Source organism: Portunus trituberculatus, chromosome 46 (assembly GCF_017591435.1).
Source record: "Portunus trituberculatus isolate SZX2019 chromosome 46, ASM1759143v1, whole genome shotgun sequence".
Classification (NCBI taxonomy): domain Eukaryota; kingdom Metazoa; phylum Arthropoda; class Malacostraca; order Decapoda; family Portunidae; genus Portunus; species Portunus trituberculatus.
In genome coordinates, this window is record NC_059300.1 from 6,743,580 (window position 1) to 6,758,867 (window position 15,288).

Genomic DNA, 15,288 nt, shown 5'->3' on the forward strand with positions numbered 1-15,288 from the left:
TGAATAATATTTGTTGAACTTGTGTGGCATTATTAAAGGAATTGTGAGATGTGGTGCCTTAATTTTAGTTAAAGTAAAATTAGAACATTCAACTGTAGTATTTTATATTACCTACAATATGGCTAAAATCTTCACACACGATAGTGTAATTGCAGAACATGATGAACAAGCTATTAACAACACTCTTTTTAACGAGATACATGACCTGAAGAAACAAGTTTTGTTCTCTTGCTCTTTAGTTTCCAGAAATGTTTCGTTCTTACCACGTGGAATTAGTGGCAAGGTTTTGTTTTCCTGTTGTATAGTTTCCAAATCATTTCCTCTCTTTTCAATCATTTTATCCAAGGTCTTGTTCTATTTCTCTTTACTAACTTCAAAATCTATTCCGTTTTTATAACCAGTGGTTGTTTGTATCTCTTTGTTCTCTTGCTCTTTGGTTTCTACAGCGGTTTTATCCATGTCGACAACGGCTTTTTCAAACGTTTTGTTCTCTTTCCTTTACTCATTGCTTTATATTATATGTTCCAATCTTTTGCTCTTTGCTAACCTCAATATCTATTCCGTTATCATTACCAAAGGGTTTATCTATCGTTTTATTCTCTTGTTGCATAGGCTCTACAGTAGTTCCGTTCTTATCATCTAGTGCTTTCTCCTACTGATTAGTTTCAGCAATGGTTCCGTTCTTATCATCTACTTCTTTCTCCACAGTTTTGTTTTCTTGCTGTTTAGTTTCCCACAGAAATGTTTCCATTTTATCACCAAGAATTATGGTCCTATAGTTTCCAAATGATTTCCTTTCTTTTCAACCATTTCATCCAAGATTTTGTTTTCTTCCTTTTTATTAACTTGAATATATGTTCCGAGTTTATCACCAACGGGTGTTTGTACCGTTTTGTTCCCTTGCTCTATGGTTTCAACAACGGTTTCTTTCTTACCGACCATAGGTTTTTCATCGTTGTGTTCTCTTACTGTTTAGTTTCAACAATCGCTCCGTTTTTATCATCAACTGCTTTCTCCACAGTTTTGTCTCTTGCTTTTTAGTTTCAACAATGGTTCCGTTCTTATCATCAATAGGTTTTCCAACAATTTTGTTCTCTTGCTGTTTAGTTTCAACAATCGTTCTGTTCTTATCACCAACTGATGTCTCCAAAGTTTTGTTCTCTTAATATTTAATTTCTGCAATGGTTCCGCTCTTACCACCAACCATTGTTTCCACAATTTTGTTCTCTTGCTGTTTAGTTTCGACAATAGTTATAGCCTTTCATAGCTTTAGCTTGGGTTTGGACTGGAAGCGGCAGCTACTAGCCACCATAAGTGGTTTAATCAGTAGGTACTCAGTAGCACCATCTTTTAGTTTCAACTTACGTGGAATGAGTCCACAAAAGTTGAAACATTCTCTTAGCTGATTTTCTCATCTACTAAGCGTTTCAGAGAGTTTGAGGGCACGTATTTCTAAAATAACTTTGTAAGGAACACGCATATCATTATGAAATTTTGCCACAGTGTACTTGACACCCTCCCCGAATATCCCAATGTGTAAAGAATCGTCAACAGTATATAATAATGGCACTTCTCCCTAAAAAAAACGGGAGAAACTCACTTATCCCTCACGAAGAAACGGACAAGTGGTGAGAAATGGTGACGTAGTACTATCTGTGACGTAGTAACAAGTTCCACCCACAAAGTCCCTCCCCCTGCTCCTTCCCACCCTCTCTTCCATCCCCCTCCCCATATTTCGCTCCCTTCCTCCCCTCCCCTACCTCCACACACTCACTCTCTCTCTCTCTCTCTCTCTACGTCACCATTTCTCACCACTTGTCCGTTTCTTCGTGAGGGATACGTGACTTTCTCCTATTTTTAAAGGGAGAAGTGCCATTATTATATACTGTTGACGATTCATGACACATTGGGATATTAGGGGAGGGTGTCAAAATTTCATAATGATATGCGTGTTCCTTACAGTTATTCTAGAAAAACGTGCCCTCAAACTCTCTGAAACGCTTAGTAGTTCATCTGCATTCTTCCTTTCCAGTGTCACACGGCACACGTGCTTCTTTCACACAAAGAATCTCACCTGTACCACCTATTTCTTTCCAGAACTGTCTTGGAAAGAAATAGGTGGTACAACAATTGTTGCCTCTGACTCCTTCCTTCTCTCTTATAACTTCGTCACCGCCCTCTACGTTAAATCAACTATAGATACCACCCATCTTTTAGGAGTTAAAGTCCGTTTGCAAGCATTGGTTCCAAGTTGCGTAGGCACGTCTAAACCTAATGATGCTAGATATTCCTTGAAACCTAAAGACGTCAAGATCTCGTTTGGCAACAGTGTACCGATAGTTTAACTAAATGGCAACACTGTACTCAGCTGTGACTGAGGCAGTGTGAGCACTGAGTTGTTGCTGGTGTTGTGGTGGTGAGGCACGGAAAGTTGTGCATGGTTTGGAGTGCTTTAGTGGACTTACTGGATTGTGTAGCTCTGCGGCAGGTCCCGGGAGGGCACTCCTTATCAAGAAGAAGCAGAGGAACAACGCCAGTGCTGGAGTGGGAGTCAGACTCGGACAGACAGAACGTCAACCTAGTCGCAGCGCCTGCCTGAAAACGTTTTACTGTTGGCTTCCAAGTAATTCAGCATTATTTGTTGATTTTCAACACAGGCGCACAACATGCATTTCACTATTGAAATCATATGAATATAACATACATTGGTACTACTATAGACAGTGCTAATACATTTATATACTGGAGAAGGTAGACGAAACTTGCTCAATTTTTTCTCAATTTCGCACTTGATGCTGTGAAAAATGGATCATTGTTGCAGAAATATAGGTTAATTTTACCCTGAGAACCTTATAAATTCCGTTGTTTTCCCTCACCATCCCTAAGAAATTTTGGGACGTGGAGGGAAAGAATTTTTCAGTAGAGGCAGTAAAGGATGAGTGAAATTTGGCCTTAGGGAAGAGTAATTTTTTGTACTGAGTAAATATGAGCTTTCAGACCAAACTTTAACCTTGCTTAACCTTTAGATTTTGGTAAATAGGTAATGTTCCAGGCAGTAAAGATTAAGGCGAGGCACACCATTCAATTTACTAACCTTACCTCCTCATGGACACTATCTAACCTACCTAGGTTAGGTTAGGTAATGCTAGGTTAGATTAGTATCCTTTAAGATAGACTAATGATTTTAAGAGATTTCCTTTAGTAACAAAGATGCTGCTCGTTATAACAGCTGCAGCAATAACTCCCACTTATTTTTTGTGGTAAGAAGTGACATTTGACCATACTTTAGCTTTCTTCACCCAAAAAACCTTGTTTTCACATCAAGTCCTAAAGTTTGTTGGGGGGGTTAAGATAAGCCGGAAAAAGTGACAGAAAAATGCCACCAAGCCTCTACCTCCAACAAGCTAAGGGACTAGTGGGAATGCAGGGTTTTCAGATGGGGGTAAGACAAAAACAAGTACTCTCTGGGGAGTAGATTATCAGAATCACCAAAAATGCGGCAGATTTTGTAAAACATGTACGTAAAGTTAGGTTAGGTTGAAATATGTAAAGCATGGTAATGATTTTTTACTCAACAGTACTGATATTTTTCTGACAGTGTGATATTTTCTTACGTTGTTTGTGTTAATATGATTGGAAAATGTCCTTTTGTGGATATATTTATTTCAGGTGATTCTGGTCATGTACTTGCCATGTTTTTTTGGGATTCTGATAATATAACTACTCCCCAGAAAATGCTCATTTTCGTCTTACCCCACCCAAAATCCTGCATTCCCACAGCTCCTGCTTGTTGGGGTTCAGTACAAAAGCCTGGTTTAGGAGAAATCCTGTGTCACCTGTTGCATAAAGTTGGTGACATTTTCTACTATTTTATGCTATTGTATTATACTAGCTTTACAATTGATTTTCTGAAGGTCTGTAAGGAAATGGTAAAAAAAATGAGGGACTGGAGTTATACATGATCACTACCAGCGAATATAACATCCAACATACAAACACACAGCTTCAATTGTGTGGACTAGAATTTGTGATGCACCAGCTAGAGTTTTAGAATTGCTGAGGACACTGAAACCAACACCCAAATGAAACCATAGGAGCTGCAGAGCTGCAGTCCCCCTAAGCCCCTAAGGTGTATGACTCCATCAATCTCGCACTAGAATGATATGCATCTAACGAATTATGTCACAACAAAAGTCTTTATAGTTATGTTACGTTTTTTCAAAATATTTATTGTTAATTTTTAAAATTTACAATAAAACGAGACAAAAATAGAGGTTTCATGCTGTAAGATGATTTAGGATTCTTTTGGCGCTACACCTAAGACTGTTGAGCTGCAGTTGGTGCAACTCACTGCTCAGCTGCCTTCTTTAAACACTCGGTCTGAGGTCAATGTTTACATTGCATTAAATGGTAGAACTGCAAGTTTATAAAATTCTTTGTTTAATTATTTTTTTTTAATATTTTTCTTCTAATAATTACTATTATTATACTGTTGTGTGAAGCTTGTAGTGACACAGTCCCTCCATTCTATTTTTACATGAGGCGCCACTGCTCATCACCACGTGTAAACACTTTGTTGCTTCATTTACCGCTAGTGGTTAGATTATCATAAATTTGAACCCTTGTTGGTGGATTTACTGATATCTTATAATATTTTCACCAGATATATGGTGCAATACAAATCCCCTTTGTGTTTCAATCAGTATGTGTACCTACAATTTGAAGGTGAAGTACACCAGCAAAACAATTGGATATCAAGGAACCCTCACTTGTAACTTACCATGAGACTCTCTCTGGCCACACATGATTACACAAAAAAATTAACAATTCACAAGCAAGACAGCTTTACAGTTTATTGTTATTGGTTGCTTTACATACCTGTCACAGCTTTACCTGTCTAAGTAAGTGCGATGGCCAGCTTAAGGCTGCTGTATTGTTTCGTATATATATTGTAATTCTTTGGATTACTTTGTAATGACTTAACTTATTCCACTTACCAGGTCTTGACAATGGGACGTGATAGGGAGAGAGAGAGAGATCGTGGGGAACGAGACCGCTTCCATCGTCACAGGTATGTTGTCCTATCTACATGTATTTGGGTCTTAAAAATGGTCCCTCATTCAGTGGGGACTCTACTTCATATGCTTTTATAATGAGGAGTTATTTTTTTCACATTTGTCACTGGTTAGAAAGGAAACAAGATGAAGTTGTAGAGAGAAGGATAAAAGCAATAGGAAACTAGTTTGAAGATCAAAACTTAGTTCCAGACTCTATGATATATCATATGCTTTTAATATGTCTAAGACAGTGATTCCCAACCTTTTCCGTCGAATATGGTACCCATATTAGAGCCCATATCACCACCCAAGCGCACCTAAAACCTGAGTATCATGATGACATCATGCCCAGGTTTAAACCACTCGACAAACAGCATAGCTTTCAAAGTGGTATGTGGTAGGATTCAAACCTACGCGTGGACGTCTGCCCAAGCCCATGTTCACCACCTTATCCACTACACCACTGTAAATAGCAGTATTGGTTATTTTCATTGCACTTTTAAAGAAAATAAAGGAAGAGTAGGGAATTCACCAGAAAGAGGCATGCATTGCCCAGAAATAAATCCTGGAAATTTTCTTCTTGCCCAGCAGATGTGCTAACCATTACTCCGTGGTTGCCACCTGATGACAAACCTCAGAGAATGAATGAAAACAGCAATCAATAATAATATTTACCATTTAGTACAAACAGATCCTTATCTTCTGATTTTATGATAGTTTAGTACCACTGATACTCTGCAGTCAGTTCTCACCTTTTACACTCCCTCATTGCAGATCACATTCACGGGAGAGAGAACCAGTGCGTCGTGACAGAGACCGGGATAGGGAGCGAGACAGACGGGAAAGGAGAAGCCGCTCAAGATCACGCTCCAGGTCAAGATCACCACGCCCTCACCGCAAATCCTCCCCTGTCTACCTGGCAGGACCGTCAGGGAAGCATGAAGGTAGGAGCTTTGGTGTAACAATATAGGTTAGGGTAGCATAAGTTATGATTTTTTGCCTTTTCCATGTTTTTTTTCTACATATCTGTTTCTGTAATTAATGTCTGCCTTTAATGAGAAAGTAGAAATTGGTACACAATCCACACTAAAGGGAAATTTTTTGATAGAACAGTTGTATTCTATCATTATTTGGCATTTATTTTCTGAAACATGAACATTATATTTGGAAAAAAAAGTAAATAAATAAATTGCTTGATACCTTTTCTGTATATTTGAAGACTAATTTAGTTTAAAGGCTTTATCTTTGATTTCATAGCCCTATCTTTTATTCAGCAATTTCATGTGATAATTTATTTTCTTTCTTATGATGATCTTTTAGATTAATGTATTCCTTGAGTCTTCTATCTCAACTATTTATCCATGTATATGAAATTTATATCCTTTTAAACCGTAGCCACTTCAGTCCATTCATAAGGAATTAAGTAATGGTTTCCTTCTGTTGATAATGATAATTTATTCCACTGAAAAGGGAAAGGGAAAAATTTGTGCATTAAGCATATCTGTTTTATGTTGTATTTACTCCCTGGAATTGTAACAATTTTGTCTTGTGGTACCATGTGATTGCATTTTCTTGGCACCTACACACAACTTGCCAATTAATCTGATTCATGTCAAGAGATTGTTACAGTATATTTTTCCATTAGTGCTTTCAGGCCAAAATAATAATGATAATGATAATTTGAAGGAAGAGATTTGCTTTAATCCACTAGTATTGGTTTCTTTTTTCTCCAGAGGCTCCAGCTCAGGCCCTGACAGAGGAAGAGAAGCAAATGAAGGAGCTTCTTGGGTTCTCTTCCTTCCACACAACTAAAGGTAAGATCATGACTGAGAAAGTTGGTGGAGATTGATGGGGAATAGAAATTTTATGTGACTTCTATGGCATTGCAGCTCCTCCTTTTAGGCAATTTATACAAGTTCAGTGATTATTTTATGGGTATGGGTGAACAAGTAGGGAATTGCACTAGTCCTAATTCCTAATACAATAGGTAAGGGAGTTCAGTACGTATATGTAAATATTAATAATAGTAATGGTAGTAATATTGTCAAGAAAGAAGAAAATTAAATAGTTATATAAAAGAAAACTACATAAGATTCTCTCTGTATTGTAGGACTACAACACAGTTTTGTTGTGGGACTGTGACACAGTTGTGTTGTGAGACAGCAATACAACTGCATAATTCATTCTGCATGAACTTAAGTTGGAAATACTACATCAATCAGGGAACTGATTGTCTTACAGAATTTGAAAACAAGAATTAATACATCAACTAATCTTAAACTTCTTCATGAAGTCTATTTTTCTAATGAGTTTTGTGTTTGTATTCAAGGTATGTTCTTATTCTGTTATGTAAATGAATACTGACTCAGGCGTTGTATCACTGGGAGCGAGAAAGCATGCAAGAGTGACAGTGAGAAACTTTAATACATGACAACCATTGGAGGTGGTTGCACTAGCAGCAGCCAGGGGATGGCTTCCCTGTCGATTGAAAGGTGAAAAAGCAGAAAGTTAACACTGTACCTTTCTCACATAAGTTCATCAGTTGGGAATGAGCGACATTGCAGATACGTTTCTATATTACCTGCTGTATCTCACTCCAGAAACTAGGTAGATATAATTTTTTTGTTGATATTGTTAAAGTCAGCAGTAATTGCAGAACTCGGATTTACTTGGAAAAGTTTGGTAGAAACAAAAATAAAGAAATTATGAGTTGAAGTCAAAACACTACTTGAAATATTTATAACATTTTTTTTTATTTATATCCGCCATATTCAACAGCCATAGTAGGGTGAGTTAGGGAGAGATCGTACATAAGGACGTAACGTACAAACGCTCCCGTGAGCTTATTTATGAAAATAGCGAAGTTAGTGACTAATCAGCTGAGAAAGAAAATGGAGGCGCACAGCTGACACCCGCCATTGATGTTCCACGTTGCGCGCTGTCATGACCAGGTTCGTTTTCTTGTTTTGTGCATGTCTGATGTAATATTTTGCCACTAATTTATGGCTTATAGTGCTCATGAATATCTCAGGAGTGCGATGGTAAGGTATTCGATACCAAGATATGCCTGTATGTGATGATATGACAAAGATTAAATGGAAGTGCTCCCGTAAGGAATGGCGTGGTGTTCGTTTACATTGTAATGGCATGTTGTGGACTTACCGTACAGCTTGGATTTTAAATGTACAGAACATCCTCACGTAAACTGAGTGACTCTTTTATCTTCCCTAACATTGAAGATGGAGATATTGAGCTTAAGTAGGTGAAGGGGATTTTGTTTGCTCCATTGCCAGCACCCACCCCTAGATTGAAGCGATTCATCAGTTTCCAGCACTCTGGCATCCTACAATGTTAAGGAGGCCTGCCTTCATGGCTTTGTAGGGTAGACCAGCCCTATATGGTACTTTTGTACTGCAGAAAAACATGTCAGTGGAAAGAAAGATTGTTTAATTTTATTTTGATGATCCTCAGTGATTGAAAAAAAAAAAAAAAACGTAGTACTGCAGTGTTTCACCACAATCAGCTACGTGTTTTTTACCCACCTCAAGAGATAGAGCTCCTGATTACGAGTAATTTGAACCCCGTATATACTAGGTGCAACCTTTTTGAATGGCGATACAGATTATTTTTTTTTTATTTAAGCGTGTTTTGGTGAGTCGTGACACTAGCCTCCCGCATCAAACCCTGCCGCACACTGGTGTCACGCGCTCGCAGCGGCTCGGCGGCAGTGATGTTAACTTTTCTAGCCCACATTGTCGTACCGAACCACCAGAATTATCGTATTTTGCCTAATATTATCGTACATCCAAAGGAAAAATAATATACACACATCAGAACCGCATTATACACTGTATTGAACATTTCATTAATTTTCATTCATTTTCATATGCAAATGACATACTACACATACAAAGGTTACACAAAGGTGTGTGTGTGTGTATATATATATATATATATATATATATATATATATATATATATATATATATATATATATATATATATATATATATATGAAAACTATATATTGATAAAAGCTTACGTACAGTGTCAATGTGCATGTATCTCCAAGGGGTCAACGTATCAGTCAACCGTCAGTCCATCACTCTCCGCAACACAACCTACACTGGAAAACCGTTATTATTTATTTATTGTTGCCCATTACTGCCACATAATGAGAATGTTTTGTTTTTTCATACCGTTATACGTCAAATAGAACATATGATAATAGAAGGAAAACTCGCCCTTCACCATACTAACACTAAGAGTCACACTAATAAGATCATTTTGTCACTTGACACTGACTGTGACTGACAGCGTCTCTCTCCTTTTTCCTTCCCTCCCCAGTCCCCAGCCCCTCTCTCTCTCTGAAATGTTGACATCGATATTTTTTTCTTTACACAATTATTACAGTACCTTATTACAAATATATATAAAAAAAAATACTTTGCCACTCAATTATCGTATATTGGTGTACGATTCTTACCTATGTATCGTACATCGTACAAACAGCCATATTATCGTACAAATACGATAATTATCGTACAATTAACATCACTGCTCGGCGGGCTCCGTGACATACCATTGTTTGAGCATGCGCTTAATTGTTTACGCTGATTGGTTCTGTTCTTTGAAACTGAAGCGGCGGCCAGTGAAAAAAGAAAAAAAAAATACTTTCCACCAATCACGACGGCCCCTGAGGTTAGCCCATACTCCCCCCTCCACCCCCCAACAAGCTTGGGGACAGGTGGGAATGCGGGGTTTTGGGTGGGGTACATGAAATGCGTTGAAAATGCGTATTTTTTGCGTGAAATGGAAAAAAATTCCCATTAAAAAGTATATAGGATTTTCATTACAAGTTTCATGACGTTGATGAAGCCAACAAGAAGCCACGGAGCTCCATCACATTCGGAAATGAGCTGCAGTACACTGACTTGCATTTGTTTATAGCTGGGGTTTGTGGGTAACTGGTGAATAGGATTCTTATTGTGTCTATAGTTCTTTTGTCCAATGACGTGCCACCACCTCTTAACACCACAAGCTGCGCCAATGGGAATTTGCTATATGTATTCGAAGGCGGGGCACAGCTGGGCAGACAGGTGCACAGAGATCTGTGTGCGCAGTTGAGCTATGGCCACCAGTGTCATTAGTTGTAAAGGTTGCGAATTTGATTACTGGGAAATCATCGCTCCTGCGATGCAAGTCAGTGTACAATCGAGAAGAGGACCAGCCAGGACCTTCATCCTTTCGTTAAGGTATTGTGAGGAGGGTATTGGTAGAGGTAGGGCATTGTGTGAAGCTATAAGAGAGCCTGCGTGGTGGGGAGGGAAACTGCCCAAAGCAAGGATACCTAAAAGCGGCGTCACACTAGCACTTTTCCGTCTTCTTTTCCCGTCAATTTTCTAGCGACTGATAACTTTTGCAGACGGTGGCCGTCACACACAAGCTTGCTTCCGCCTTTGCCGCGCTTGTCGATTGTAAACAAACATGGCTCCCCATTCGTCAGTGTGTTTTGTCCACTGCTCATCTTGGCCAGCTACTTGGAAGTTGCCTTGAAAATATTCAAAAGCATCGCACATTCGCACTCCCCTGGAAATGTACACAAACAGCTGAGGAACTTTTCATTGCTAGAGGCTAGAAGAAAAAATATATGTATACAAATATATAGTCATCAATTCATTTAAATAAAAATATTTTTTTTAATAAGTGTTGATTAGAAACCATAGTTCTTATTTTGACTAAAAATTGGCGCTAGACGAAAATGATGCGTTCCGTCTGACTCAAGACGACGGAAAGAGTTGACAGAAGAGTAAAAAGACGGAAATCGCCTGAGACGACGGAAAAAGTGCTAGTGTGACGCCGCCTTAACCTAACCTCGATAGGTTAGGTTTATGTTAGGGTTAGGTTAGTGTTGCAGGGGGTGGGTCCGTGGGGCGCAGCCTCCCTGGCTAGGTTAGGTTTATGTTAGGGTTAGGTTAGTGTTGCAGAGGGGGTCCGGGGGGGCGCAGCCGCCCCTGCTAGGTTAGGTTTATGTTAGGGTTAGGTTAGTGTTGTAGGGGGGGTCCGGGAGGCACAGCCCCCCCCGGTTAGGTTAGGTGTTTGTCCTTAGATTTTTTTGGATCGCCATATCTCGCCTCTTTTGGCTCAACCCCCCCAAAACCCCCGATTCCCCACGTGCCCCCAAGCTTGTTGGGGGGAAGGGGGATAATAAAAAAAGAATATGTAAGGAGTTGCTGTTCTATAGATTTACCGAATTACCGAAATTAGTAAAATTATGAAACTTGTAATGAAAATTCCGTAGACTTTTTAATGGAAATTTTTCCATTTTATGCAAAAAATACGCATTTCCGACGCATTTCATGTACCCCACCCAAAACCCCGCATTCCCACCTGTCCCCAAGCTTGTTAGAGGGTGGAAGGGAGTATGGGCAGAAACTAGAATTTTACCCAAAACTAATTTTTTCTGGTAGATTTCGGCTTGTTTTCAATGAATTTACCAGTTGTTTTTTTATGCAAATCAGAATATGTTTCGGGGCTGTAAAAAAAAAATTGGTTGATTTGCGCCAAAAACAAGTGGTATTTTAATTAAAAGCAAGCCTAAATCTACCAGAATGAAATAGTTTTGTCCAGAAAGGGCAAGGTGGTGAAACTAGGTTTACCGAAAAAAATCTTCAATTTACTGTATATCAACATTTATTACTTTGTCATCCTATAAGGATTAGAATGATGATTTCTTTTATTATGTTTAAGCAGTGTGATGTGTAGGATGACCTGCTGTGATTCAAACAATTTGATACTGAATATTTTTGTACTTTTTTGTACAATAAAGTTTGATGAATAACCTTTCACTTTGTGTTTCAACATGCAGTGTTTTGTAGGTACATATCTATGTTACCAATCACTTTGAAATCATCATTGGAGCCCATGCAAGGGAATGGGAGGGCAAACTGGTAATATATTTGTTTATATATATAAAAAAAAATTTCTGAGGGACCTACATGCCTGTACGATCTGTACACTAGTTTTTTTTTTTTTTTTTTTTTTTTTTTTTTTTTTTTTTTTTGCCTTATTTTCACCCTTATTTTCACCCATTAATATTGTGATGCCAAAACTGTGCCATACACACAACATAGCCAAATGACTATATTTTATATTAATAACTTCAACTTTATGTAATTCACTAAAGTTTTTTTTTTTATGATTATTTAAAAAAAAATTGTACGATCCGTCCCCAACTCACCCTATTCATGTGCGTCCGGACGGTGGCTTCCTTTTACCGGTGTGGTGGTAAGGGATGATTCATTGAGGGCTAAATGCAGCTACTTGCCTCCTTTATAACAACAATACTATGCTTCTCTTGATCTCATAATTATTTTATAATACATCATTGTGTTTTCTGATATTATGATGCAAGAATTTTTTTTTTTTTTTTTTTTTTTTTTTTTTTTTTTCATCATATACAGCCTTTTCTTGTTTCATGGTGACATGTAGACAGAATTTTGGTGATGAACTTCCCTTTCATGACCTTGAACTCACTGTCCAGTAAATTAGCTGATGTGAGGGTGGTGGAGTACAGGGGAGGTGATGGAGTTGCTCAGTAGCACTCGCATCCAAGCCACAGAGAAAACTGATACCCAGACATGAGTATAAAACAACTGTCAGTGGAGAGTTTCCCTCACACACTGTATTTGTGATGCGTCAGAGAATAAACAGTGATGGGGCATTTGTAGAACAGTGGAGAAGAATAGCTAAGGGAAAAGACTGGAGTTTCTGGTAAATTTATTTCTATACAACTCTCTCTCTCTCTCTCTCTCTCTCTCTCTCTCTCTCTCTCTCTCTCTCTCTCTCTCTCTCTCTCTCTCTCTCTCTCTCTCTCTCAGCACATGGTTTTGCCAAGGCACTGCTCAGTGAATACCTGTCTCACAGTTTTGGAATTATATATTTTTTTCCCATGTGGCGGCTGAATTTTCTCATTGGTTTTGTCACCTAAGCTGCCACTCTATGAGTCGACTTCCTCCTCATCTATTATCATTTTATGTATGATACAAGCAGCTTTACTGTTAACCACTGCAATGTCAATGCAAGTTTCCATAACCTTTGTCAGAATTCTAACTTGTGCAGTCATTGTTCTAAATGCACACATCTTGTTCTAGCAAAACCATAATTCAAACACTTTTCTGAAAATCTTAATCCTCGATTTGTGTGTAGCTGCATTAAAAGCAGAAATACAGACAACAATTTTTGTGATGAGGTTTTGAACTTTATTGGAGGAAGTACAGTGTCAACACGTATGAAGTGTCAACAATTGTCAGTTAATGCAGGTGAAGCCTGTTGCTGTAGCAACTCTCGCTTGAAATTGCTTCCAATGCAGCCACTAAAGATCATCCAACCTCTCCCACTTTCACTCATGCCCACTTTCTCGCTCACAGTGTGGATCCGACCTTAGTTGTGAAACATATTAAGTCACCAATATAAATTATTCTGAATAATATTGTAGTTTTACTTTATATTTATTATGAAAACTGCTGCTCATTCTGTATAATAAATGTTAGTTTTGACAATGGATGAGTGTATGAAATCCCGAGACAATATCTAATGTACTTCTTCTATTTTTAGGCAAGAGAGTGGAGGGCAACAATGTGGGCGCAGTCCATGTGATTATGAAGCGAAAGTACCGTCAGTACATGAACCGCAAGGGTGGCTTTAACCGGCCACTTGATTTTGTAGCTTAAGGTGACATGATGGCCCTGCTGGTGCCGGTACTGGTGGTGTCAGGAATGATAAACCATATACAGGACAAAAGGTTCATTCATGTGGATAAGCATAAGGTGAATCTGATGTGTTAATGTGTTGTACTGTAATAGTTGTATTTTTGGCAGCAGTGCCATGTGCAACAAGTGAAAGATAAAATGACTTATGCTAAAGGAAAAACATGAGAAAGTTATCATGAACAGTATCTTGCATAAGATTTATTTTTTGGCCATTGCTTTTTTTCATATAATTTATCACTGAAACTTTTATGAATTTGTCATAAATTTGAAAGTGTTAGTTATAGTTTATGTGATTGTAGTTTTTAGATTTGGTATTTCTCAGAAAGCAATAAATCTAAAAGTATGATTTGTAGATTTTATTTATAACAAGATAGGTCTAAGTTTTTACATGTACGTAATATTTAATGTGAATTTTTCCACAATGGTAGTGTCATAATTAAGTTTGACTTGGGTGTGTTGCTACTGTGTTGAATGTCAAGGATTTGTTTTGGAAAAGTCTGGCAACTGGCTTAAATTTTCAAGGAAAGGTAATCTAGCTCACAGCCACCTTTTTGGTGCACTTTGTATGTACATAGTGAGGATGAGTTGTTGTAGTCGTCTTTTTAGTTTTTTTTTATATCTTTTCCAAATCTTTGAATTTTGACATGACTTATAGTAACTATTTACCTGACAGTTTGGTAATGTATATCTCAGAAAAAGCATTGTAATAGTGTGTATTAGGTCTGCTGGCTGTCAGTAGTTCCCTTATAGTAGGGGTTCTCAGCCTTTTAATTCTTGTACCCAATGAAGTCTTAAAGTATTGGTCACACACCTCTTACAAGAATTCAGTCAGATGTGTGTGCTGGAATTTATTAATTAATAATAACGAATGTCTCCAGGAATTTATTGGTGTGTGATGACAAAAGATCTGTTTATATATATCTACCAGCATATAAAATCTTATCAAGCATGCCCTTAAATTAATCAGTTTTGTACGTAATAACATTAACAACTGTCTGTGAATTCATGGGTCAATCCAGGACCAGCCACATACTCTAAACATTCTTCTCATGTAACCCTGGTTAAGAGCCTCTTCCTTAAGGGAGGATAAGTGAAGGGAGAGAGGGGATTCATCTCACTGTGGAGGAGGGATTGACTTGTATGAGTGATTGTTATGAACAGAATGAGATCAGCACGGCACATTAGTGGAAAGGAGCAGCGTTAGTGTGGCAGTTTGAAGGTAAGAATACATTTTCTTCCATACAAAGCACAATTGTCAGCAAAATATCACTTGACACCAGTTGCTTTAGGTCATGGAGGATATTAAATGTTTGCAATTTTCCTATTATGACTTTATCTGCAGATTTCTGATATTTGTCTTCCTTCCATAAACAAGTTAAGCTTGTCTTCTTTTTCACACTTATCTTTTCAACTGAATTGTTTTATTCATTGTTTGCTTAAAGTGAAAACTATTGAATTAT

At 38.0% G+C, this 15,288-nt stretch overlaps 1 protein-coding gene across 1 annotated transcript; it reads left to right on the forward strand.

The window, feature by feature from the left end:
• Positions 1 to 2,356: 2,356 nt before the first annotated feature.
• Positions 2,357 to 14,174, forward strand: LOC123520088 (U4/U6.U5 small nuclear ribonucleoprotein 27 kDa protein-like). The gene is made up of 5 exons (XM_045281977.1): positions 2,357 to 2,623; positions 5,001 to 5,071; positions 5,832 to 6,001; positions 6,791 to 6,871; positions 13,674 to 14,174. The coding sequence occupies exons 2-5, from the start codon at positions 5,010 to 5,012 to the stop codon at positions 13,787 to 13,789; spliced, it is 429 nt and encodes a 142-aa protein (XP_045137912.1). The 5' UTR covers positions 2,357 to 2,623; positions 5,001 to 5,009; the 3' UTR covers positions 13,790 to 14,174.
• The last annotated feature ends 1,114 nt before the right edge of the window (positions 14,175 to 15,288 follow it).